Source organism: Argopecten irradians, chromosome 13 (genome assembly GCF_041381155.1).
Source record: "Argopecten irradians isolate NY chromosome 13, Ai_NY, whole genome shotgun sequence".
NCBI classification, from domain to species: domain Eukaryota; kingdom Metazoa; phylum Mollusca; class Bivalvia; order Pectinida; family Pectinidae; genus Argopecten; species Argopecten irradians.
The window spans coordinates 32,532,440-32,559,974 of record NC_091146.1 but is presented as its reverse complement, the minus strand read 5'-3'; the positions used below and the strand labels follow the sequence as shown (position 1 = coordinate 32,559,974).

The 27,535-nt window shown below is 37.4% G+C and overlaps 2 protein-coding genes across 3 annotated transcripts; both read left to right on the top strand.

The window, feature by feature from the left end:
• The first annotated feature begins 2,596 nt into the window (after positions 1–2,596).
• Positions 2,597–13,793, top strand: LOC138306431 (uncharacterized). 2 transcript variants are annotated; one of them, XM_069246891.1, is made up of 6 exons: positions 2,597–2,701; positions 7,093–7,146; positions 7,935–7,987; positions 10,536–10,647; positions 11,220–11,461; positions 13,045–13,793. In XM_069246891.1, the coding sequence occupies exons 1-6, from the start codon at positions 2,692–2,694 to the stop codon at positions 13,285–13,287; spliced, it is 714 nt and encodes a 237-aa protein (XP_069102992.1). In that variant the 5' UTR covers positions 2,597–2,691; the 3' UTR covers positions 13,288–13,793. The 2 variants fall into 2 exon arrangements, with proteins under 2 accessions (XP_069102992.1, XP_069102993.1); XM_069246892.1 differs by lacking the exon at positions 7,093–7,146 and having other exon boundaries at positions 2,613–2,701.
• Positions 13,794–16,408: 2,615 nt separating this feature from the next.
• Positions 16,409–25,696, top strand: LOC138306038 (sarcoplasmic calcium-binding proteins I, III, and IV-like). The gene is made up of 6 exons (XM_069246369.1): positions 16,409–16,647; positions 17,054–17,119; positions 20,655–20,707; positions 21,339–21,450; positions 22,513–22,754; positions 24,559–25,696. Exons 1-6 carry the CDS (start codon positions 16,623–16,625, stop codon positions 24,805–24,807), a joined length of 747 nt encoding a protein of 248 aa, XP_069102470.1. The 5' UTR covers positions 16,409–16,622; the 3' UTR covers positions 24,808–25,696.
• Positions 25,697–27,535: the final 1,839 nt, after the last annotated feature.

The window sequence follows — 27,535 nt, the reverse complement described above, 5'->3', positions numbered from 1 at the left end:
GTTTTGTAGATAAATGATATAATGCAAATTAACCAATTCAATAGGTCTAACCGTCTAATCTAGGGTCAGCGAAGATCGGCTACTCCCGGCTAAATTCGTAGAATTCTTAATTAATATTTATATATATTATTACATGTACCTGCTTTAGGTTTCATAACAGATACATATAACACAGAGAAATATATATACTAAATACCTGGTCAGAGAAATAACTATATCTGGAAGTAAACAGACACTTATGTGATCACTAGTTACCCATAATACAATTCCATATTTATTTCGGCCAATGGCATGAATGAAGTATAAGCACGTGACTTGTTTTAATACGTTTGACAACAAAGAACGCCTGTATTTACTACAAAAATTAGATGCAGATGTATAACGAATTTCGAGTTTAAAACCGCGTCCCGGGAGGATTTTTAGCCCAAAGGTTGAATCTGGGCCATTAAGACCATAACAATAATATTTGTTGTGCATTTATATAATTATATCGAGGGATGTAAATATTAATGTACATGTATATATATATATATGGACAGGGCAAGCTAACAAGTAAAGCTAGTTTCCCAATGTGTATTTTGTACCTGTATTGTGACATTTATGGCTTGTAAATTACGTAACTGGTATTTTTCGTGATTCTGTTTATGTCGACATCTTCCTATATGATGTCGACATAATGCCTTAATTATGTCGACATCATTAATTCGGCAACTCGATGGCAGAAATATGCCACCATATGATTCTGAGAGAATAAGGGTCTTTCATTTTAGCATTAAACTGCATTTAGTTGGCAGTTATTGGAGTATGAATACCAACTTGATAACGGTAAATTCAATGAAGCGTGCTAGCCATTTATGTTGAATTTGCTGTTGATTAAGTTGCCATTCATAATTCACAATTATCAATTGAATGAAGTTCAATGCTTATAAATTGAAATATCAGGAGATTTTACATCTGTATTGAATAAACAATTCAGTATCGTCAAGGACGGGTCAGACATTTCAACAGCCATCTTCCGTGATCACTGGCACGACAATAGTGGTGTCATTATGATATGACGTAAAAATAAGTGGGTGGTAGTTCATAGACTGATGAATGCCAAATGCGTTTGGTAAGGTTATAATATGACAGAACGCAATGCCTTAAAGGGCGCAGCCAGATGTGTCAGTAACCATTAATTATGCAATGTTAAAAAGTTCAATTTATGAAAATAACGGAGCCGAATTTTCTGTTTGTATTTATTCATATATATCCACTCTATCCTTGCCCCCCCCCGAGAAGATTTTTTTATTTCCGTAACAGATATTCCGTTTTGGGTCAGCTAATTATATTGAAAGGTGGTCTATCACTTGAATACTTGGAAATAAAGAGCAATTGCACTGAGCTTCTACCGGACGAAGATTACGTTCGTCGGGTCATAAAAGCGTTTGAACCGCTTGATTATATATTGAGCTGACTTCAAAGCATCGCATTCACGCTCATGGGATTTTTTTACAGTGGGTAAAAAGTGGCGGCCGCAAACTGAAGCTGTCAGTGTGTAGGATTGAATTTTGAAGATTGTGTTTTTCTTATATTTTCATGTATGCGTTACCTTAGAAGTGCTCAATCGGATCCCCTCGGAGAAATTTCCGGTAATCTTCGAAGATTCACGGAAATTACTCCGAGATGTCGCGATTGTAGAAGTGCTCAGCACTTCGGGCACGAAGGGTTTCGCCCTTATAATGCGTCTGCAGTGAACATGCACTCGTTACTAGATAACGTTGGCGCAATCGCAGCACCTCGTAGATATTTCCGGCAATCTTCGGAAATATATCAAGTGTTAAAAAACATGTGAAAAAATTAAAGACGGCTAACTGCAGCGGACGGTATTCAAGGCTGATGGCTATAGACCACAGATGACCATGAAAGGTAAGCTGGGAGCTATTCTGAGTGTATCGGGGTCACTTCGTATAATTTCCGAATATTGCCGAAAATTTCTCAGTGTTACATAAACGAAGGGAGATCACTCTGATGAATCAGGATGCATGGGATCATCAGGAGATGTGCATATAACATTTTAACAGTATACACTACATGTAGATAATCATGCTGTTAAAGATGACACTTTTTCAGGGATTTTTTGTTTGCTTAGGCAGGAGCAGAAACTACCACTAATAGACTTTGGTGCGTCTCGGCCAGGGGACAGAACCCAGAGCCTTCCTCACAGGGGCGAACGCTCAACTCAAGGCCAAAAGTGAGGCGGTGCCAAGGAAGGCATTAGGAAACAAAGTCAGTTAGGAAGAAGAGAAAAGATAATATCCTAAATTTAGTCGCCTTTTACAATAATGCAATAGGGGCAGCAGGTACATAGGCTATACAGGGGTTCGATTGTGAGAATTATGGACTAAAAGTTGCCATTTATCGATATTATATATATATTCTACACAGGGGCTCAATAAACGGGAGGTGACATTTATAGATGGATCACAAACATAATGTCTATTGCATTTGTAATTTATTCTACTACATGCCATTTATCGTATGAAGTACGTATACCCGTTCATCCCTCATAAATGGACTAGTCCATCATGATCAGTGAAGCATACCCGCACGGGTAATGGACCGCTCCTGCACGGTTTGCTGAGGCGTCTTATATGAATGATATAAGTCAGTGCTGGATTAACCTCGAGACAAGAAGTCGTTACCGGTTCCATGTCTATAGGTAAGACCGTTTTTCCTTGTCGTTATACTATAGACCATACTCATGCTTGTAATCTTTCCTGGACTGTTTTCGTATACAGCTTGACTGGTTGGACCTAGTTATTCGTTTATGAGTAAAAGACGGATCTGGTGATTTTATTTTGTTTTAGCCTTGACAAAGCCCTCATAGGCCTGTATGAAAAATGAAGAAAAAAAATGCAGGTCCGTCAGTATTTATACTTTAAATAATGACTTTAACAAACGGTCGAACCGGTTGTCCCGAATACATGTAAACGAAAACGGCTCAGGACTCACAGGGACTTGATAGCGAGAAAATGGCATTGGATAGAAGTTGGGGTGTCGGTATATGCAATATGTACATTTATCTGTTGATATCTAAACAACCTGTTCATGTACATTAATACGAGTATATGTTTTTGTGACCGTACATTATCGGCTGAATTCATGTGTCCCGATTTCGAGCATCCTCGATTCTCCAGGGATTACTATCACTGACGTCATATCCACCCCTAGACTATGCCATAGTAAAACTGGAGACAACAGAAGATTAATTTGATCCTTTGACGTACATCATATGTGATATTAACTGTAGTAGATAACTCATCAAGTGACCGCAAAGTTGCGTCACTGTGTGGTTTTCGACTTTTTGTAGGGGTTTTCCCGAATTAAAATCCATTTTTCATTGAGCGCATCAGAGGCATACTTCTACAATGGCTCATTTTATTCAGTGATAAAATTAAAATTTTAATCATATAATTAAAATTTTAATCATATCCCTTAAAAGTCGTGCTCCGATGAGCTCGTATCGAAAAATGAGAATATGTATAGTTGATGAATGTTTGGATTAAAATTAGTGAGATTGTGTAGGTATCAAAATCCGAACACATCTAACAATAAGGTCTCAATGAAGTTAGGGAACACCACTAATATGCGTATTATACGCAAACTAGCCTATTATAGCCCAATAAGAGTATGGATTTGTTATTAAAAATAACCTAAATCGCCGAAATCTCAACTTTTCAATACTTTCCGACATGCCAATAAATCTAATTTTTACATTTGTATAATGTTTCATTGTTAAATAAATATGATCTGTGAAAATATTTGGGAAAAACTCATCATAAAGTATTTTTATTTGTTTTAAGTAACAAACCCATACTCCAATAGGTGTATAATACTCTAGTTTGCGTATAATGCAAGTGGTTTTCTCCAATCTGTCCATAGCGCATGTGGTTGAGATGCCGCGCTGTAACTAGAGGGACCGGAGTTCAAAACCAACATGTGTCTATATCAAATGAATAAAATTGGAAGTAAAGGTATAAAAAAATATCCGTGAAAATGTCATCATGTCAACGATACATCATCTTTGTGTCTATCCAATACACATTGCAAACATTATGCCAAGTCAACCGTATAAGTAGGATATAAATTCCATTTGGTTTTTGTTCCGTCAGCAGTACTGAAGGAAAGTTATTGTGATACAACTGTTTGCATTTTGATCTACCAGAATGGCGGAGTCGAACGAAGGGAAATAGTAACTCTGTAAGATCTCCGTCAGTACCAACTTCGCTAGCCAAGGGCATTAGTCCGATTAAGAGAATCGGACTAATACCCTTGGCTAGCGAAGTAGCGTCAGTACTGACGGAGTGAAACGAAGGGAAGTAACTCTGTAAGATCCTCGTCAGTACTGACGAAGTGAAACGAAGGGAAGTAACTCTATAAGATCCCCGTCAGTACTGACGGAGTGAAACGAAGGGAAGTAACTCTGTAAGATCCTCGTCAGTACTGACGGAGTGAAACGAAGGGAAGTAACTCTAAGATCCCCGTCAGTACTGACGGAGTGAAACGAAGGGAAGTAACTCTGTAAGATCCTCGTCAGTACTGACGAAGTGAAACGAAGGGAAGTAACTCTGTAAGATCCCCGTCAGTACTGACGGAGTGAAACGAAGGGAAATAGTAACTCTGTAAGATCCCCGTCAGTACTGACGGAGTGAAACGAAGGGAAGTAACTCTGTAAGATCCCCGTCAGTACTGACGGAGTGAAACGAAGGGAAGTAACTCTGTAAGATCCCCGTCAGTACTGACGGAGTGAAACGAAGGGAAGTAACTCTGTAAGATCCTCGTCAGTACTGACGGAGTGAAACGAAGGGAAGTAACTCTGTAAGATCCCCGTCAGTACTGACGGAGTGAAACGAAGGGAAGTAACTCTGTAAGATCCCCGTCAGTACTGACGGAGTGAAACGAAGGGAAGTAACTCTGTAAGATCCCCGTCAGTACTGACGGAGTGAAACGAAGGGAAGTAACTCTGTAAGATCTCCGTCAGTACTGACGGAGTGAAACGAAGGGAAGTAACTCTGTAAGATCCCCGTCAGTACTGACGGAGTAAAACGAAGGGAAGTAACTCTGTCAGATCTCCGTCAGTACTGACGGAGTGAAACGAAGGGAAGTAACTCTTTAAGATCTCCGTCAGTACTGACTGAGTGAAACGAAGGGAAGTAACTCTGTAAGATCCCCGTCAGTACTGACGGAGTAAAACGAAGGGAAGTAACTCTGTCAGATCCCCGTCAGTACTGACGGAGTGAAACGAAGGGAAGTAACTCTGTAAGATCCCCGTCAGTACTGACGGAGTGAAATGAAGGGAAATAACTCTGTCAGATCTCCGTCAGTACTGACGGAGTGAAACGAAGGGAAGTAACTCTGTAAGATCCCCGTCAGTACTGACGGAGTGAAACGAAGGGAAATAGTAACTCTGTAAGATCTCCGTCTGTACTAACAGAGTGAAACGAAGGGCAGTAACTCTGTTAGATCTTAAGACTTGTGCAGTATGAAGCATCTACATTTGATATGTCTTGGATTGTTTTGTAGACGCTTGGATAATCAAACTGACCCCTTAGGTCCCTATTATAAGATCGGCCTAGGCTCGCCAGGTATAAGCGGAGTGCAGTAACGTGTGTCTTTGTCACAGATCGAGAACAGAAATAAAGTCATCAGACCGTAACCGTAACCTTAAGGATCGACCTACATGTATATATATATAGTAACAGAAACTGACCATATTGTGATGAGGTCATGGTATTTGATAAAAAAATATTTATCTTCTTGTTGCCTTTCAAACTTGCAATGTGAGAAATTTTAACTTAATTTCCAAAACCTATATTTTAACTCATCGAAGTATATGAATGGAATAACACATTATGTCAGTATAATTGATAGTAATTCTGGGAAATTCACAAAATGTCGGTATGAGAACTAAAGAATAGAGCTTTATATGTATACTCTTGACCTTGTAAATACATGGATCGAAAAAATGTAGAAGAAAATTGAAAATTCGTGTGGATAAGAATATGATGGAGGAAAGACGTAATATTTTTGTGGACCCAATATATTTTCATATCGCCCCTGTAAAACATTATATAATGGATCAACCCTATCAATAGCCCGATAGACTCGATAAACATGTATAGACCTAAATGAAATATACATGTACATGTATGAATCTGTTTTCTAGTTCAAGATCATGCAAAACTGAGTTGACGCTTCTTTGTTTAACAAAGAAGCTGAAACTGATTAACTTACAACGGTACTGTAATATGGAGTTGTATACTCCAAAAGTCACATTCTATCTTTTCAATGAAACATCTCGCCATTGAACGTCTTACAGTTGGCATTCATTGCTAGACAGACGAATGCCAACTGTGCTTGATAAGATTACATATTGGAGCTGCAGTGAAAATGTAAATATTATTATATAATTATATACCAGACTCGCGTACTTAATTGAACATTGCTTTAAAAAGCAAAAATTGTCTCACCTTGATTACATTATATCCACTTTGCAAAACAAACCGCCTGTCAGACATATGTTAACAACATCACGACTTCTAAAATTGACGTCATCATGATCATCATTCATCAACCATGACGTCACATTCAAAAGATCCGCGTTTATGCCCAATATAAAACTAATAGTATGTGGGTAGCTATATATCTAATAAAGAATATGTGTTATACTTCTCGACCAATCAAATTCAGAGTTATTTGCCGGATATGGGATATATTTTCGTATCATCCTTGCAATAAAAAACCTAACTATTAATATTGGACATGAAGTAACGAGATGAAACGAAAGTGAGAAAGAAATGATAAAAACCCGGAAGTGGAAAATAGCAAATGACCGGAAGTGGGAATGAAAATGAGTTGCTGCGCGTACGAGAACAATATCTGAAAACAAAATTGAACTGAAAAGAGTTGGTTGAAATAGTTGAACATGGAAAGGGATTAAACCACCCAATAATTAAGTGAGTTTGGACAGGAATTGGAAATAAACTGGAAGTCGTGACGAACCGGAAGTAGTTATTATTGACAATGATTTGGCTTTTTATTTGTTTACAGTCATGTTATCGCCTTTCCAAGTTGAGAAATTGGAGTATTTTTTCAAGTTTTACGGTGAGTAATTTAAACAATCGATCATACTAAAAATAGTTTTCCCTCTGTCCTCCCGTCTGTATTTTCCCTGTCTTAGTGGGAAACTAGAACGAAACAGTTCCATGAAAGAAGTATTTCCACATTGAAACATAGCCAGATACATCATAGCTGATACATTCTCGATATTCCAGGGGTTCCATTCACTTACGATCTCTACACCCCTGCACTATCTCTCAGTGAAATGGAAGGCAGCTCAGCGGAAAACATTTGACCAATCACAGGCTAGCAAAGATTTCCTTTGGAGACTACAGAGAGAGAGCGACGCCTAACATCAAAGCCACACAGTCAACCACAGTGTACCGTTATACGGCTCTTTTGATGTACATCGTATGACTAAATTACCTGTTCTATTCTGTTGCCTCCAGTTTTACTATGAGATCGTCTAGGGGTGTAGAGATCGTAAGTGATCGGAACCCCTGGAGTATCGAGGATGTAGCTGATATGTTACAAAAATGTTTTCACTTCAATTGGTATATATATATGTAGATGGAAGGATCTGTATTGGTTAGTATGTTTGATATTTTACTACTCGTTCCACTTCCATACCCCCTCATCCCCAACAAGGCTTACATGGTTTTACAAGGTTCTGTCCGTTGGTCGGTGATTTTCCTCTGGGTTCTTAGAAACCTTGACTCGTCTTACAATGATTCAATAGGGCAATATGATGTGACAATGATAAAGAGCTATACAACTTAATGGGGTGGATGTGTTACTGGAAACTTGGATCTACATTTGATTTTATTTTTCAGATTCTGACGGTAATGGCTACCTCACTATGAAGGACCTGACTGTGCTAATAAAGGTAACCCGTTATTAGGTCATCTGAGACGAAGTCTCAAGTGAACTATTCTAATCGCCTTTTGTCCGTCGTCGTGCGTCGTCCGTCGTGCGTCGTATGTCCGTAAACAATTTACATTTTCGACTTCTTCTCAAAAACCACTAAAGCAAATTCAATGAATTTTTGCACAAAGCTTCTAAGGCATAAGGCCAATCAAAATTGTGAATTATATGGTTCCCACCCTCCTGGGGGCTGTGGGAGGGGTAAAATTGACTATAATTTCAAAAATCTTCTTCTCCACTTACAGATGTGATGGAATCAAATACTCTTCACAAATAGAAAGGTCTAAAGGTCCTTTATAGAAATTGTGAATTATATGACCCTGGGGTCTCAGGTTTCCCCTTGGGGGGGGGGGGGGGGGTTGGTGGTTAAGTTTGCTATAGTTTATATAGGGAAAACTCATTTTTGAACATTATTTGGTCATTTGTAAAAGGAAATGAGTCGAATAAATGTTGTCAGAATTATCTTTATGAAATGGCCATTGAATCCTTTTAACAAATTTTCCATGACTGACTCCCAGGGACCTAAGGGGTGGGGCCAAAAGGGGTCAAATAAGCTAAAACTTCAAAAATCTTCTTCTGAAATTCTGGAACTGGTAGAATCAAATACTCTTCATAGATGGAAAGGTCTTAAGGTCCTTTACAAAAATTGTGAATTATATGACCCTGGGGTATCATGTATCCCCTGGGGAGGGGGTCAAGTTTACTATAGTTTATATAGGAAAAACACATTTATGAATGTTATCTGCTTATTTTTCATAGAAAATTAGTCAAACTGGGTTCGAATTATTACCCTGAGATAGCATTTTATCGTCATATCAATATTGGTTCCTGGCCGACCCCCAGGGGTCTTAGGGGCGGGGCCAAAAAGGGTCTTATAGGCTCAAACTTCAAATTCACATATTTGATGGAACCAAATACTCTTCATTGATTGGAAGGTCTTAACGCCATTTACAAAAATTGTGAATTTCATCTCCCTTGGATCTCAGATTTTCCCCTGGGGAGGGGGTCAAATTTACTTTAGTCTGTATAGGAAAAACACATTTATGAACATTATTTTCTTAGTTTTAATAGGAAATGAGACAAACTGGGTTAGAATTATTAGCCTGAAATAGCATTTTAACACTATATCCATTTTGGTCCTGACTGACCCCCAGGGACCAGAGGCGGGGCCAAAATGGTTCAAAATGGCTAAAATTTCAAAATCTTCTTCTGAATTCACAGGTTTGATGGAACCAAATAATCTCCATAGATTAAAAAGTGAAATTTATAAAATCACTGACACTGACTGACTTCTAGTTTGGTTTTGTTGTTTAACGTTAGCAAAACAAATTGGAATTTTAAGCATAAGGTTTGGTAACATAATACACTAACTATCAAAATGAAAAAAAAAAAAAAAAAAAAAAAAACCTGATCCGAAAGTTCAACTTAAAAGTTTATTTTAATTCGTAAATAATTTTTATAGATTTGAACCAACTTTGCAATATATACAGCACTCCGGTGACCGTCAAGGCCTCTTGGGCCTCTTGTTAACTATCCCAGATATGTTTGTATTAGGCGTAGTCACAATTAATTAATTACAAAAATAGTTAATTAAATTGAAATGTTAAACAAATGTACAGGAAAACTTCAGGTTTATGGCGAGATACCGTACTCGGGTAAACCGTCTATCATTTCCCTGCTCTTCCACCTGTTTTCCCCATGCCCTTCCGTCTGTCTTTCTCTCTCTATCCGTCTGTATTTCCTCTCTCCTTCCGTCTGTTTTCCCGTGTCTTTCCGTCTGTATTTCCACTGTCGTTCCGCCTGTCTTTCCCGTGTCCATCCGTCTGTATTCCCACTGTCCTTCCGTCAGTCTTTCCACTGTCCTTCCGTCTGTCTTCTTCTGTCTTTCCGTCTTTATTTCCACTGTCCGTCCGTCTGTCTTCCCCCTGTCTTTCCGTCTGTATTTCCACTGTTCTTCCGTCTGTCTTTCCCGTGTCTCTTTGTCTGTATTTCCACTGTCCTCCCGTCAGTTTTTCCTTTGTCTTTCCGTCTGTCTTTCCCCTGTGCCCCATCTGTCTTTCCTCTGTCCTTCCGTCTGTCTTTCCCCTGTGCTCCGTCTGTCTCTGTCCTTCCGCCAGTCTTTCCCCTGTCCTCCGTCTGTCTTTCCCCTGTGCCCTATCTGTCTTTCCTCTGTCCTTCCGCCAGTCTTTCCCCTGTCCTCCGTCTGTCTTTCCCCTGTCCTCCGTCTGTCTTTCCCTACATGTATTACCAATGCGTGGAGTTGATTTATACGTGTAACTAATGTTAGCCCTTCAATGTACAAAGATCAATGTTGCTATACATGTAATTAGTACAAGTTAACTAAAGTCTGGTGAAGGCCAAGTCTGTGAGCACGGTCAGACAGGGAAATGTATTACGTCAGGAATAATTCTGAACTCTAGCACGTTTGTAAATTAAACTTTGAACTGACGAACCGTATATGTGTACACTCAAGAATCCATGAACTGGGACAAATTCCTTATTGATTACAGAAAATTATTGAATTCACCGGATGGAACGAAGAATCGGCAGTCATTAAGGAACTATTTGAGGTCCATGTCGCTTTCTTCGAGACGCTTCAGGAAAAGAAAGTTACCAAAAAAGGTATGTTCGACCAGACGCTTGATTCGTATACCAACTATGTACATGTCTATACTCTGTAGTAACGTTCCTATTGCCGATTATTTTCGCTTGTTATTGATATCAACATTATTCGCTATCAGGCTTATTCAGATTCGTCCATTTTATATATCTGATTAATGGGTAGCGAATTTTCTTGATCACGACCATATACCACGAATTCATGAATATAATATAAACATGGCCAGAGCTACACTGTCACAAGAAGACACAATACTAACATACACACCACATTGAATACATTGGAGGCCGTCCTCAAATGGGTCATGATTGTTTATATTTAAGAATTAATTTAAATATGTTTTAGGTTTATACATGTATTAGTGTCAAGAAGCATATATTAAAAGAATGTCCGTCTGTCTGTCGTACTTCAGAACCAGTATGTATTGAGAAAAAATCTTATATTTGAACTTGCTTGGGGGAGCCTTGCTATTTTATTTACGGGTCTTGAAAAAGAAACTTTACTGTATTTCAAAGTTACTAGGTATACGTTTTACATATTTTAGATACTTTTATTTTCCTTTTCTCTATTTTAGATCAAATCGAGCGCAGCGATTGGATGTCGCTATGGCAACATATTCTACCCGGAAGTATGGGGATGCAAAACTTCCCAGTTTGGCTCCGCCTACTGCCACGATTCCTGTTTAGAGTGATTGACACCAAGAACGACCGACTCTTGGATACAGAGGAAATAAAACAATTTTATGTGACGTTTCTTAAGGCCCTTCCAGAAGCAGTCGATGATCTATCTGTTTCTGCCTTCAATGAAATGACGGACGTAAGAACATTAGAATTTCTATCCCTCTTGGTTTTACATATGTTTTTAATTGCATTAAGTTCATTGTTATTCTTATTTTGCTACATACTCGATACTCCAGTGGTTCCAACAGGTAATTCAGTCACTTACTGCACATCAAAAGAGCCGTATAACGGTACACTGTAGTTGACTGTGAGGCTTTGATGTTAGACGTCGCTCTCTCTGTAGTCTTCAAAGGAAATCTTTGCAAGCCTGTGATTGGTCAAATGTTTTCCGCTGAGCTGCCTCCAATTTCACTATGAGATATATTCCAGGGGTGTTGAGATCACAAGTGATCGGAACCCCTGGAGTATCGAGGATGATTTTGCTAAACATATGTATAGTGTTTATACTAGTATTTGATAGGTAATCAAAAGAGAGATGTGGGAATTTACTATCCAAAAGAACAGATAATATAAACATCCGCTACTGTTCACCAACTCACTTTTGCAGATACTACATGTAAATCGTGCGATTTCCGTTTCAAAGCATTTTCACGGAGATTAGGGTTTCACGGATTTAAAACGGAACGGAAACACCCTTGAGTTTAATTGTACAAGAATAGTAGAAAATATTAATTCACGGAGATAAACTTTCGATAATTAATATTGATAGCGAAATTCGCGAAGATAAATCGCACGCGAAAGAAAGTTGATTTAAGTTTAGTTTAAAGAATCTAATATGAAAAATATATTTCCTATCCATTTTTGACCATATAACTTTCAATGAATTTTTAATTAATTAAAAAAAAAATACAACGTCATGTTACCCAAATTGGCACGCTACCCAAAATGGCACACTTTTTGATAATAATGCTTTCGTTTTAATTCACTTTGGAAATTTTCTTTTAGCTGTTGCTATAATTATTCCCTGATCATCATGAAATATTTTAATGGTGATATTTCCACATGACCATTGCAAGGAGGAATGATAAACTTGAGAAAATACCTGAAATCAAGTGTTACTGTAAATATTGCCCCGTGCGATGACTCTAGTTTTCCTCTTTTCGCTCATGTAATATAATTCTACATGCGTAACAGAATGGGTTAAACTGCAAGTATTTTTGTTTTGATTACTGATATATCATCGAGATTGCAGTATATAATATTATTTTATCTCATGTTCATAACAGTATCTGTGATAAGTTGAAACGCAGCACATAACAGGGAAATAAAACGTCGTACAGTTTCACTTGGGCGCGTGCCCCTATGATGACTTCCCGTCATTCATATGGAGTTATCTCCCCTTTCGATTGTACAACAATGACGGACAAAGCGTAAAACGTCATTTTTTACTCATTGCAAAGTTAAGTAATATTTAACCCAGAGTAACGAATCGTGAATTTTCGGTATAATAAACCATTTATTTCCCCGGTGGCAAGCCCTCGGGGAGGAAATATCACATCTTCGGGTAATTAAACCTTCATATCACACTGCCAACAGGGCCATACATGTATAATATTACATAGACCCAAATACAAATATATTTTGTCAGAACTGAAATTATTTTCATTTAATTTTGATGATGAAAAATTGAATCATTAAACAAGTACTTTGTTATTTCAGTATGGACGATATCCTTTGACTCTGGAAGGTTATGAACAGATGTTCGCTAACTTCCTTTTGGGACGGACGAAATACGGACCAGGTCGCCATATTTTTGGCTGCTTCAAACATTCTGCCGAGGAGAAAACTGGACTTATTTCCTGGCCGTCAAAGGAAGAACCCATTATCGAAATCACTCCAAAAATACTTCTGAGAACAACAGATGCAATCAGATCCCCGATGGTCTCTTACCGGAAGGAATAGAACGGACGTGACGTAGCAAGATGGACATTGAGCAGTCGGGGAAATTGTTAGATGGTGGATTTTCAGTCTTTCCTGTATTGGAGTCACTTGATCCAATCATGAGTCATAAACTGCCATTCTGTATTACTTTATTCCATCGGAAATCGTAAGCATCTGCCGTTAACAATGTTCACGAGAAGTACCGAACAATTCCGCTGATTTGCTGACACAGGAAGTAGTGAAACAGTAACTATTGGTATAAGGAGTGAACATTATAAAAATAGACAGTTGATAGGCAATGAACTAAATTCACGTTGTTTTTTGATGTCTTTAAGCAAATGTTTCAAATCTAAAATATGCATCCATACCGAGATATACGCTAAAAAGGAACAAGTCTCTTGATGCAAATATTTGATGCGCATTTGACCAGAAATTCTACCAAATCATTGTTGATATTTTAAGTTTTGTTGTTGTTTATCTTATCATTTTTCTGTTACAATGTATTAAAGCATATTACGTACGTAGATATAAAGCCTTTTGATTGGTTTATTTTAATATTTTGGTTTTCTCGGTAATGTTCGATATACAGCACTAACACGCCAGTTTCAAGATACAATGTACATGTACATGCCAGAAAATGACAAACTGCATGGGTTCTATAGTTCTCAACTTCGTTGTCAGTTTTGACGTCAAAAATATCGCCATTAAAGGACTTGACGTTCATTGACTTATGAAGTTTAAAACCCTTGACACACTCAACACACCGCATCCATGTCAAAACACAACAAAGGTCTTGTTGCCAAAGATACCAAAAACACAACTATGACTTATTGTCATAGATACCAAATCACAACTATGGCTTAATGTTCAAAGATACCAAATCACAACTATGACCTTATTGTTAGAGACAACAAATCACAACTATGACCTTATTGTTAGAGACAACAAAACACAACTATGACCTTATTGTTAGAGACAACAAAACACAACTATGACCTTATTGTTAGAGACAACTATGACCTTATTGTTAGAGACAACAAAACACAACTATGACCTTATTGTCAAAGATAGCAAATCACAACTATGACCTTATTGTTAGAGACAACAAAACACAACTATGACCTTATTGTTAGAGACAACAAAACACAACTATGACCTTATTGTTAGAGACAACAAAACACCTTATTGTCAAAGATAGCAAATCACAACTATGACCTTATTGTTAGAGACAACAAAACACAACTATGACCTTATTGTTAGAGACAACAAAACACAACTATGACCTTATTGTTAGAGACAACAAAACACAACTATGACCTTATTGTCAAAGATAGCAAATCACAACTATGACCTTATTGTTAGAGACAACAAAACACAACTATGACCTTATGGTCAAAGATAGCTAATCACAACTATGACCTTATTGTTAGAGACAACAAAACACAACTATGACCTTATTGTTAGAGACAACAAAACACAACTATGACCTTATTGTTAGAGACAACAAAACACAACTATGCTACCTTATTGTTAGAGACAACAAAACACAACTATGACCTTATTGTTAGAGACAACAAAACACAACTATGACCTTATTGTTAGAGACAACAAAACACAACTATGACCTTATTGTCAAAGATAGCAAATCACAACTATGACCTTATTGTTAGAGACAACAAAACACAACTATGACCTTATTGTTAGAGACAACAAAACACAACTATGACCTTATTGTTAGAGACAACAAAACACAACTATGACCTTATTGTCAAAGATAGCAAATCACAACTATGACCTTATTGTTAGAGACAACAAAACACAACTATGACCTTATTGTTAGAGACAACAAAACACAACTATGACCTTATTGTTAGAGACAACAAAACACAACTATGACCTTATTGTTAGAGACAACAAAACACAACTATGACCTTATTGTTAGAGACAACAAAACACAACTATGACCTTATTGTTAGAGACAACAAAACACAACTATGACCTTATTGTCAAAGATAGCAAATCACAACTATGACCTTATTGTTAGAGACAACAAAACACAACTATGACCTTATTGTTAGAGACAACAAAACACAACTATGACCTTATTGTTAGAGACAACAAAACACAACTATGACCTTATTGTCAAAGATAGCAAATCACAACTATGACCTTTTTTTTTAGAGACAACAAAACACAAACTATGACCTTATGGTCAAAGAGAGACAACAAAACACAACTATGACCTTATTGTTAGAGACAACAAAACACAACTATGACCTTATTGTTAGAGACAACAAAACACAACTATGACCTTATTGTTAGAGACAACAAAACACAACTATGACCTTATTGTTAGAGACAACAAAACACAACTATGACCTTATTGTCAAAGATAGCAAATCACAACTATGACCTTATTGTTAGAGACAACAAAACACAACTATGACCTTATTGTTAGAGACAACAAAACACAACTATGACCTTATTGTCAAAGATAGCAAATCACAACTATAGCAAATCACAACTATGACCTTATTGTTAGAGACAACAAAACACAACTATGACCTTATTGTTAGAGACAACAAAACACAACTATGACCTTATTGTCAAAGATAGCAAATCACAACTATGACCTTATTGTTAGAGACAACAAAACACAACTATGACCTTATTGTTAGAGACAACAAAACACAACTATGACCTTATTGTTAGAGACAACAAAACACAACTATGACCTTATTGTCAAAGATAGCAAATCACAACTATGACCTTATTGTCAAAGATAACAAATCACAACTATGACCTTATTGTTAGAGACAACAAAACACAACTATGACCTTATTGTTAGAGACAACAAAACACAACTATGACCTTATTGTCAAAGATACCAAATCACAACTATGACCTTATGGTCAAAGATACCAAAACACAACTATGACCTTATTGTCAAAGATAGCAAATCACAACTATGACTTTATTGTTAGACAACAAAACACAACTATATGGCCTTCACGCATAGAACAAGGATCATTTATCTCGTTTAATGCCAAATAATGTGACGACGGGACTTTTAAATGATAAAAGTGTCAGTTAAAATACTGTTTGAATATATTATCTGTGTACGTCTAACCTGCACTGTACACACTGCTTTCTATAATGTGTTGGTGTCCTTTTCTACGCTCCACCGCTGTAATCCGAAACGTCAATCAATCACAGTTCAGTACAAGTAGAGGTCAAGGCTGGTGAGGCCGGGCGATAGTAAACAATCCGGCTGGACAGTGGTGAGAGATAGACCAGCGAGTGACCAACACAACAGTGCAGTGTGTTAATGAGAGTAAACCGACGTATTCGAAAACATGAGAATTGAAACGCCTTCAGTGCGTAAGTATAGTTTTTTTTCTTTTCTTTATTAAACTACATAACTAATTATACATGTACACGTATACATGGCTTTGTGATGCAGGATAGAAAGGACGATATCATCACCTGTCGTATTTCAAAGAATGGAGTAGATTTGCGACACGTGATGCAAATCAAGATGTCGACTTTTACTAGAACTGCTGATGCTCATTTCCATATTTGGATGTCGATTTGTATTGGAATTGGTGTATATATATAAGAACTTCCTATCCGATGTTTATTTCTATCGGAACTGTTGATGTTTGTTTCTGATATGATCTCTATGTCAACTATAAAGGTGTTGGTCTGGTGAATTCCCCGGGAACTTTGGTGTTGAAAGGACACAAATCACTATGAATAATATACAGAATTTATCTTGTACTTGCAGAACGGGGTTCCACTGTTCTGTCGCCATTTCAAAGAGAGAAACTAGAGTACTACTTCAAATTCTTTGGTAAGTAATGGTTCATTATGATTATTATACATTATTAATTATTATAATTGTTATTTTGTTAGTTATGTTACTCAGCGAGGGAAATCTGGAAAGTTTTATTAAAGTTACATATCTGCTGTACCATGTACGGGAAAGTGACACATGCTTCACGATACTTAACAGTTACCGTTGAACTTTTGACCCCGTAGCGTATAGTTTGTTTATATAAACATATAACATGCGCGTATTTGTTGACTGGGACAGGTTTGATTAACATTTATTTACTGTTCACGTCATAAACAAAAGACGGGTAGGCTTTATTACGTTTATTCAGTGTTCACAATAGAAATACAGCTCGCAAAATTCAACTTCGTGTAGCAACGAAAAATTAAGAATTGGACACCAACAAGCTCAATTTCACATAACAAAAATAATATTTCTTCTTCTGTATATGACTGATATATAATAGACTGCCTTATTAGACGATGTGTTGTGTATTAGTTTTGTCCGACACACGTTTAGCTGACCTGTGTCCCTACATACTATACCGTTTATTGACCGATGGGAGAACGTTAACCTTGACACAATTTTACGGCTGACCGCAGCGTTCGGTCGAGCGGCGCCGTCCGACGACAATATAAACTTATAATGTACACGACTAAATGGCTGACTTTGATAACTCGGTCCTGGCTTTACTTCGTCCTGAAATCAGCCACAGGGGTATGAGAATATGTTACAGTTTATATCAATTTGGACCCACGTATATCTGAGCGACCATAGACCATATTTAGACGTTTTAGGAGTCTAAATATATCGTACTATGTAGGATACGAATTTGACCGAATTTTGACGGCTAGACCACTAAAACGTCTAAAATGGACTATAGACACTCTAGTTGGTCCAAATTGATAAAAACTGTAACTAATTCTCATACACCTGTGAACTCTAACTAATTCTCATACACCTGTGAACTCTAACTAATTCTCATACACCTGTGAACTCGAACTAATTCTCATACACACTGTGAACTCTAACTAATTCTCATACACCTGTGAACTCTTAACTAATTCTCATACACCTGTGAACTCTTAACTAATTCTCATACACCTGCGAACTCTTAACTAATTCTCATACACCTGTGAACTCTAACTAATTCTCATACACCTGTGAACTCTAACTAATTCTCATACACCTGTGAACTCTAACTATAACTAACTTTCTCATACACCTCATACACCTGTGAACTCTTAACTAATTCTCATACACCTGTGAACTCTAATTCTCATACACCTGTGAACTCTTAACTAATTCTCATACACCTGTGAACTCTAACTAATTCTCATACACCTGTGAACTCTAACTAATTCTCATACACCTGTGAACTCTAACTAATTCTCATACACCTGTGAACTCTAACTAATTCTCATACACCTGTGAACTCTAACTAATTCTCATACACCTGTGAACTCGCCCTCAGCCAATTTGCCAAATTTACGTGTTTCCGAATACATAAGAAGCCCCGAGTCTCGCCAGACCCCAGCACCGAAGATTTACAATGTATTCAACGCCTAGCATTTCTTAGGTGTACTTAAACATACCTACAATGATAACAGTGTAATCAAAGTGACATGTTTATTTGGTGACATACACATTTTATCAAAATTTGCAAGCAACAAAACTATCTACTAGTTAACAGTAACACCTCATATTAGGCCCGATATGTGTACACACTTTTTATCAAGTATTTATTTAGCTATGTTCAAGTACACCAAAGACGTGATATATAAGCATACAAAATATCACTTTTATTAAAGATGCTCCACCGCCGACAGAGAATAAATGATATTCATCATTTGAACAATAATTGGCGTTTAATAGTGTATATATATGTCTAATTAACAAAAAAAAATAAACAAAAATAAAAAAGATTATTTTGCCTTTGGTGCAGGCGCAATCGGTACTTCATTCCATATAGGATATAGTGCCATGGAATTTTTTCGGGATGCAATTAATTATTTTTCATATCTTTTACTTGAAGTAAAATTAGAAGTTGAAACTTCTCGATGTTGGTAATGGTGTAATGTAAGTAACTTTTGTAACTGAAGAAAAATACTGAATCGTCTGCTACTGTTTTTGATAGTGAAAAAATACTATTTGTCAGCGGTGGAGCATCTTTAAACAGGGGAAACCCCCTTTAGTAGTTACTAGACTACAACTTTATATGTGGAATTTAGTGGAAATTTCTTCAGTCCCCAACACCATGTTTCTTAGTCCTCTTAACTTGCCTATATTATTATTAGGCTTTTAAAAAAACTGATTTATATATTAGACAAAAAAAATATATTTAAAAAATATTAATATAGGCAGGTTTAGCGGACTACATGTTTCTATACCAATCTGCCGCCAGGTATTGAACTAGAAACCTCTGGATTATTAGCTAGTCTGACGCACGCTCAAACGATGGAGCTAAAGACAAGGCCTCTCTCTCTCTCTATATATATATATACACAAATGTATATAGCTAGCCGAGCGGTCTATATAATATTGCGGCGAGTATTGACCAGGGTTACATAACAAACGGAGACCACGTAGTAGATAATGAACAACGGTCAATTTCTTCTATCAGTTTATTATATCACAAATTTTCAAATACTTATCCTCTAGAGGGAGAATATTTACATAAAATTCAAACAGTATATATGTAAATTTTCGGCCTCTGGGCCACCTTCAGGTACAAAAAAGCTAGGTGAAATCCATCTTGAACCTTTTTGATATGATACCCTGGCATTATCATAATGATATCATTCATAAGCAAGAATATCGGGGCTGGAGCATGGATGTTTCCAATCTCGCCACCGTTGAATTTCCGGCAATACTCGGAAATATCCGAAGATTGCCGGGAATTTCTCCGACATGTTGCGATCTCAAATAAATTTACTTAATCATCGTAATTTTTTGTAGGGTCAGATGTCGGCAACCTTATAATTTAGGAAATAGATATTTCCGAAGATTGCCAGAAATACTCGAAGATGTTGTAATTGCATAGCTCAAATGACAGGGTACGCGCATCCGAATTCGGAGGTCCCGTGCTCGAATCCTGGTCAGGCCACTACAGTCTGGCGCCCAGCAAATACCTTCGGCTTAGTATTTAAGGGCCGTGCATGTCTTTGAGGGCCTCGGAATGCTTACCGTATATGTTACCATAATCCCTCGAGCCACCCTGGGTCGCGTGTTCGAATCTCACATGAGGCAGTTTTCAGGTACTGACAACTGTACAGTGGTTTTTCTCCGCGTACTCCGGCTTTTCTCCACCAACAAACCTGACACGACGTCCTTACATAACTCTGACTGTTAATAGGACGTAATCTAAAAAAACTGATATCAAACTTTGAGAATGGACGGAGGAGTGTAACGGGATTGGACTGGGCCGATCATTGGTGACAAGATCGTGATCGGTACCCAAAGCGTGTTCGAAGGCCAGTAACCGGGTTCGAGCACTAGTTTGACAGCTATATTTTCACAAACAATTGATTATTTATTTTCCGTTTAATAACAGATGTCGATGGCGATGGGTACTTGATGAAGAAAGACCTTCCACTTCTATTCAAGGTAAATACATAACCATCCTTGATACTCCAGGGGATACTATCACTGACGTCATAACCGCCCCTGGACTACATTGTATCTCATAGTAAATCAAAAAGCAACACAGTCATAATGTCAATCACAATGTATTATTTGAGGTAGTTGCCAGGTACTGACCGCTGGTCGGTGGTTTTTCTCCGGCTACTCCGGTTTTCTTCCACTATTAATTATTAGTATCATTTCTTTACTTCCTCCAAATATGAGGTAGTTGCCAGGTACTGACCGCTGGTCGGTGGTTTTTCTCCGGCTACTCCGGTTTTCTTCCACTATTAATTATTAGTATCATTTCTTTACTTCCTCCAAATATGAGGTAGTTGCCAGGTACTGACCGCTGGTCGGTGGTTTTTCTCCGGCTACTCCGGTTTTCCTCCACTATTAATTATTAGTATCATTTCTTTACTTCCTCCAAATATGAGGTAGTTGCCAGGTACTGACCGCTGGTCGGTGGTTTTTCTCCGGCTACTCCGGTTTTCCTCCACTATTAATTATTAATATCATTTCTTTACTTCCTCTAAATATGAAGAGCATAAAATAACCTAAAAAGCACATACAATTCAAACAACATAAAAAAGATAAACTGTTTATTTTGTTTTAGAAAATCCTAGACTACACGGGATGGGAGAAGAACTCGGCAGCAGCGACTGAACTATATGAAGTACATACGACGTTCTTCGAGGTGTTACACGAAAAAACAGACATTAAATCAGGTAAGTTCACGGGAAAGCACGCGCATAGAAATCAAGAAGTGTACAAAATATCGATTAAATAGCGAAATTTGAAAGTTTTTTTATCGATATTTTGTACACTTCTTGATTTCTATATGCGTGCTTTCCCGTCAAAAAATGTAAAATATCGATAAAATAGCGAAATTTGAACAGAACGGGGGCCACGGTGGTCAAGTGGTTAAGATGTCCCGACATATTACCACAAGCCCTCCACCTCTGGGATGCGGGTTCGAATCCCATGTGGGGCAGTTGCCAGGTACTGACCGCTGTTCGGTGGTTTTTCTCCGGGTACTCCGGCTTTCCTCCACCAACAAACCTGGCACGTCCTTACATGACCCTGGCTGTTAATAGGACGTTTAACTAAACAAACCTAACCAAACCAATTTGAACAGATGCGATTTGTGTTGGTATATTTATTAGCTTTCCTATCATAGGGACTTGGCACATATTTGGCAAGACGACACAGAATGAAAACAAAGTAGCCCATGCGGATTATTCTATACCAGTCGGTCATCTTGAGGGCTGTACATGTACATGTACATTGTACTTGCACGCACTAGGATATATACAAATGTAGTTACCAAGTTCTGGTCGTTGGACCCACTATTAACATCCGTCCGAACCATGACTACTGACAGCATGAAACGAATGGAAGTGTCTCCACTTTTAGGGACTTTACACGAATTTCCAGCCAATAGTCAATATAAATATAATACACTATCAATAAGTCGGCCCCATGGCCATCCTTAGATACATTGAACACAAAAAAAAAACAAAGTACGAAGGGTCGTATCAAGAAGTTCGAGATGGATTTTACATAGATATGTTTTTTGTTCCCATGCACCTTAGCATGGCCAAGAGGCATACAGAAAAGATATCTGTACAGTTAAAATTATATATTTTTTCTCCCCCTGAATGGCGATTGTTTGAAAATATACAGATTTATATTGGCCGTTATTTGGAAACTCTTGCCAAGTCCCTGTGTCTCAACCTTCACTGGCTATTTTGTATCATAATGATTTTGACACATATCTTTCCCTTCAGATCTGATTGGTCTCGATGCATGGATGTCGCTATGGGAACATATGATACCCGGATGTATGAGTATGCATAATTTTCCGATCTGGCTCCGACTTCTCCCGAGGTGTCTATTCAGGGTTATGGACACAAAGGATGACGGGAAACTTGACACACTAGAAATCCGGGAATTCTACGAGTCCTTTGTAAAACTACCAACAGATGAAGCCGGTGCTCTGGCCACTCAGGCCTTCAACGAAATGACGGATGTAAGTTCCATGATGTTATGTACTGTTTCCACAATATCCGTCTGGGTCCGGTTTCATGAATATTCCTCAACTTTCTGGAATCTCTTATCTTAAAATTCCCTTAACTATTGAAGTTTAAGGAATGTTCATGAAATTGGTCTTGTCGCGGCCCGATTTAATATATATATAAATTCAGGGGCATCTATATTTCTTTCAGATACCACAGGGATATGAGAATTGGTTACCATTTGTAATATCAATTTGTACCTACCGGAATGCCTATTGACAATTTTAACACGATTAAGGATTCTAGATCAAAAATCAGAATTTAAAAATTGGTATTCTACATGTGCTATAGTTAAAGGCCCACTACCTTTCCGAAACGGCTTTTAATTTTCAAAATGGGAATGTAAAACAAGATCGATAACTTTGTAGAGTCTTAACAATTATTAACTTACCGTTAATACTACATTTATCATCACATTCTGAACGATTTGATTAAAATAAATAAAATGTTTATTTTCATAACGCGGGTCGTATTATGTTTCCCACCGTCGTCCTAAATACCGCGCGGTAGTTGATTATCACTGCGCCAGACGGCAAAACAGCTAATGGACTCTCCACTGTTTTCATATATTACGCAGGAAATCTTGCATACGTTTGGTGTCGTAACCTTATTTTAGGTCATCGGTATGCATTTTCTGATGTTATTAATGTTCTTTAAGAAACCTTTATATTTTGCTCCGGAAAGGTTATGGGCCTTTAAGGGGTCTAGACCCCGAATCGTCTAAAATGGTCAAAATAATTTATACTACTTAATTGATTTAAAGGCCCACTACCTTTCCGAAACGGCTTTTAATTTTTAAAATAGGAATGTAAAACAAGATCGATAATTTTGTAGAGTCGCAAAAATTATTAACTTACCGTTAATACTACATATTCATCACCTTCTGAACGATTTGTTTAAAATAAATAAAATGTTTATTTTCATAACGCGGGTCGTATTATGTTCCCGCCGTCGTCCTAAATACCGCGCGGTAGTTGACTATCACTGCGCCAGACGGCAAAACAGCGAATTTACTCTCCACTGTTTTCATATATTACGCAGGAAATCTTGCATATGTTTGGTGTCGTAACCTTATTTTAGGCCAACGGTATGCATTTTCTGATGTTATTAATGTTTTTTAAGAAACCTTTATATTTTGCTCCGGAAAGGTAATGGGCCTTTAACCTTCTTGGTAATACATGTACATGTAAACTACCTTTCGCTAACGACGAGTATTAGGGGGATGATGATGATGATGACGATAATGATGATGGTAATGATGGTGATGATGATGATGATGATGTGATGGTGATTATGGTTATAACGATGATGACTGATGATGATGATGGTGATGATTGATGATGATGATGATGATGATGATGTGATGGTGATTATGGTTATAACGATGATGATTGATGATGATGATGGTGATGATGATGATGGTGATGATTGATGATGATGTGATGATGATTATGGAAATAATGATGAAGATGATGATTGATGACGGTAACGATGACAACATGGTTATATTGATGATGATGATGAATTGATGATGATGATGATGATGATGATGATGATGATGATATGGTTATGTTGATGTAGTCCGCTAAACCTGCCTATATTATTAGGCTTTTTTTAAAAAAAATTTGGCTTAATATATATATTATAGGCAGGTTTAGCGGACTGATGTTGTTGATGATGATGATGATGCAATATCCATATGTCAATGAAGATATCTGTTGAACAAGGTAGATAATTTAGTTTCTGTTTTCATTGTAGTATGGTCGATATCCACTTACATTAGAGGGATATGAGCAGATATTCGCTAACTTCCTCTTGGGTAGAACTAAATATGGACCTGGCCGATATATATTCGGCTGTTTTGAACATTCTGTTGCTGACCAGTCGAGTCTTATTTCCGGTCCACCGAAAGATGACGATGTACCGGAAGTAACTACAAAATTCCCACGGAGGCCAAGTGATGCGATAAGAGCGCCATTGCGCACGTACCGGAAGGAAAAAAACTGAAACAGGAAGTAATTCGATCCTTCCTGGAGTAAAATGACAGTTATTGGTCAGGTTTCACTTGTGTCTGCAGCTCGTCAACTATCTTTTAATCTGTTTTCAATCTATCGGACATATTACTACGCAGTGTTTTGAACTGGGCCAAGATGCTTACTGTTTACTCATAGTTAATATATTCTCATCCGCAACATAATCCCACGAAATAAGATCTGAGTATTTTATATCGAAATTTCAGGATTAAAATGTACTTGATAAGAATCTCTAATCTGCACGTTTCTGTGGACAAAGATCTGGATATACGTGTAAAGTGAAGAGCCCAGGGACTTGGCATGAATTTGTAACCATTGTAATAGGTCTTGTGTGGAGGAGAACGGTTCTAAAAGTTCTAAATAAGGAAAGTTTAATGCACATCCATGTACATTTTCCACGGTAAACATGCCTATTTTAATGGTAGTTTTTTTTTCACCACTGCTAATAATTATGCGCTAAAATAAGCGCGTTTACAGAATAACGTTGTGTTTTATGTTGTAAATTGACGACTTTTAGAGGTAGTTTTGTTTTAGCGCTTTTCATGCTGTCTTTGAAGCGCTAATTCGTGTACACCGTGAAAATTTGTAAAAACGAATTTTCGGTATTGAATCACCGCATTGTGCTTATTCATATCTGCACAAACGAATATTAATTAACGTTGTTGTTTTTTTTTTTTAATTTTTTTTTTTCTTTTTTTTTTTTTTTGCATTTGCGCTATGATTTTACTGCTCATAATAAGCTAGTATGATTACAGAATACACTGAGTTTGTTCATATAATGTATATTTTGACTAGTACTTATACTGTACATAATGGAAATGTTGGTTATGGTGAAAAGTATACAAATTAAATATTTGTAATATGTACACGTGTTGTAGTTTTATCAAAACTATATAAAACTAAATAGCTTTGCGATGAATTATGTTTTTTTAGAAAAAATATACCTCTCCTCTAAACAATTATGATATATCAATCGATATTGCTAATTTGATATGAACTGACCGATCGCTAGGCTACGCCCTCGGTTATTGTTGTATTATACCAAGGCGTTATAACACCATGTGGACCGAAGCACAGGTCATTAACGTTTTTATTATATACAAGGGGCATTGTATGTCGTTTCTTTAACACAATGCTAACAAAACAATCTCTAGGAGAGAATGTGTATAGGCTAAGCCTGTTGTTCAATCCTATTGACAATACAACACCAATATGTCAATAAATTTGATGAAATGAAATGAAAATGAAACAATCTCTAATGTGTATATTAATTACCAAAAATATATATAATAATGTTGATTTAAAAAAAATTAAATAAGAGCGCAGCTCTCTGCGCGGCCGAAGGCCGCGTAGAGCGAAGCTCTACTAACCATAACACGTGTGTGAACATATAGATTCAAATACATTCCAGTACCCCTTGGACTTTGAAATTGTGTCCCGCGGGAAAAGTCTCGCGCCTCCATGTAGGCAGCCATGTTTTAATTCTCGTTATCAGCACGACGAGATTTTAAATTTTCTCTGTAGGCAAAACGTATCACCAGGATACACTTTGAAATTACTTTAAGTAGTTTTAGATAACTACACAAGGACAAGAACGACACGATAAATGTACTGGTCAAAATGATATACTGTCTGTGTGTTGTCAAGCGCACGGCACCGTCAGCCGTGACGTCAGGAAGCTTGGTGCTAAAGATGACGCCACATATTCCCGCGCATTTTTGATACATGACATGGAGAAAAACAAGATCGAAAAAATTGAAATAATCCAGTTGAATATTTCTTTCTGATCTGTATATGACGACTGCTAGACACAAATGTTGAAGAATATCATTTACTATAAATCAATGATCGTTTAAAACAGTTTTAATCTCATTCTGAGATTATAATTCTAACTATATTTACATTTTTTTTATCGTCATCGTGATTTGTCCGTCGTCGTCCGCCGTGCGCCGTGCGCCGTCCGTCGTGCGTTAACTTTTTCCTTTAAAACGCTACTCCTCCTTAACCGATAGGCGGATGTCATGCATATTTGGTGTGAAACATTATTGGGGAAGGACAATCATATTTTATATAAATGAGCTTGGTCCGACCCCTAGGGGCTGAGGGGTGGGGCCCCAAAAGGGCAAATTTTCTTAATTTTAGCTTTAAAATCCTACTCCTCCTTCATCCTTGGATGGATTTCATCCATATTTGGTGTGAAACATCATTTGGGACGGACAATCATATTTTATATAAATGAGCTTGGTCCGACCCCTAGGGGCTGAGGGGTGGGGCCCCAAAAGGACAAATTTTCTTAATTTTAGCTTTAAAATCCTACTCGTCCTTCATCCTTGGATGGATTTCATCCATAGTTGGTGTTAAAACATCATTGGGGACGGACAATCATATTTTATATAAATGAGCGTGGTCCAACCCCTAGGGGCTGAGGGGTGGGGCCCCAAAAGGGCAAATTTTCTTAATTTTAGCTTTAAAATCCTACTCGTCCTTCATCCTTGGATGGATTTCATCCATAGTTGGTGTTAAAACATCATTGGGGACGGACAATCATATTTTATATAAATGAGCGTGGTCCAACCCCTAGGGGCTGAGGGGTGGGGCCCCCAAAGGGCAAATTTTCTTAATTTTAGCTTTAAAATCCTACTCCTCCTTCATCCTTGGATGGATTTCATCCATAGTTGGTGTGAAACATCATTGGGGACGGA

Excerpts from the sequence above, each read along its gene's own strand:
- LOC138306431 (XM_069246891.1), top strand. Across the intron at positions 10,648-11,219 it reads AAAGAAAGTTACCAAAAAAG|ATCAAATCGAGCGCAGCGAT; the intron begins GTATGTTCGACC and ends TCTCTATTTTAG. Across the intron at positions 11,462-13,044 it reads CCTTCAATGAAATGACGGAC|TATGGACGATATCCTTTGAC; the intron begins GTAAGAACATTA and ends TTGTTATTTCAG.
- LOC138306038 (XM_069246369.1), top strand. The coding sequence starts at position 16,623 with ATGAGAATTGAAACGCCTTCAGTGC. Across the intron at positions 20,708-21,338 it reads ACCTTCCACTTCTATTCAAG|AAAATCCTAGACTACACGGG; the intron begins GTAAATACATAA and ends ATTTTGTTTTAG. Across the intron at positions 21,451-22,512 it reads AAAAACAGACATTAAATCAG|ATCTGATTGGTCTCGATGCA; the intron begins GTAAGTTCACGG and ends CTTTCCCTTCAG.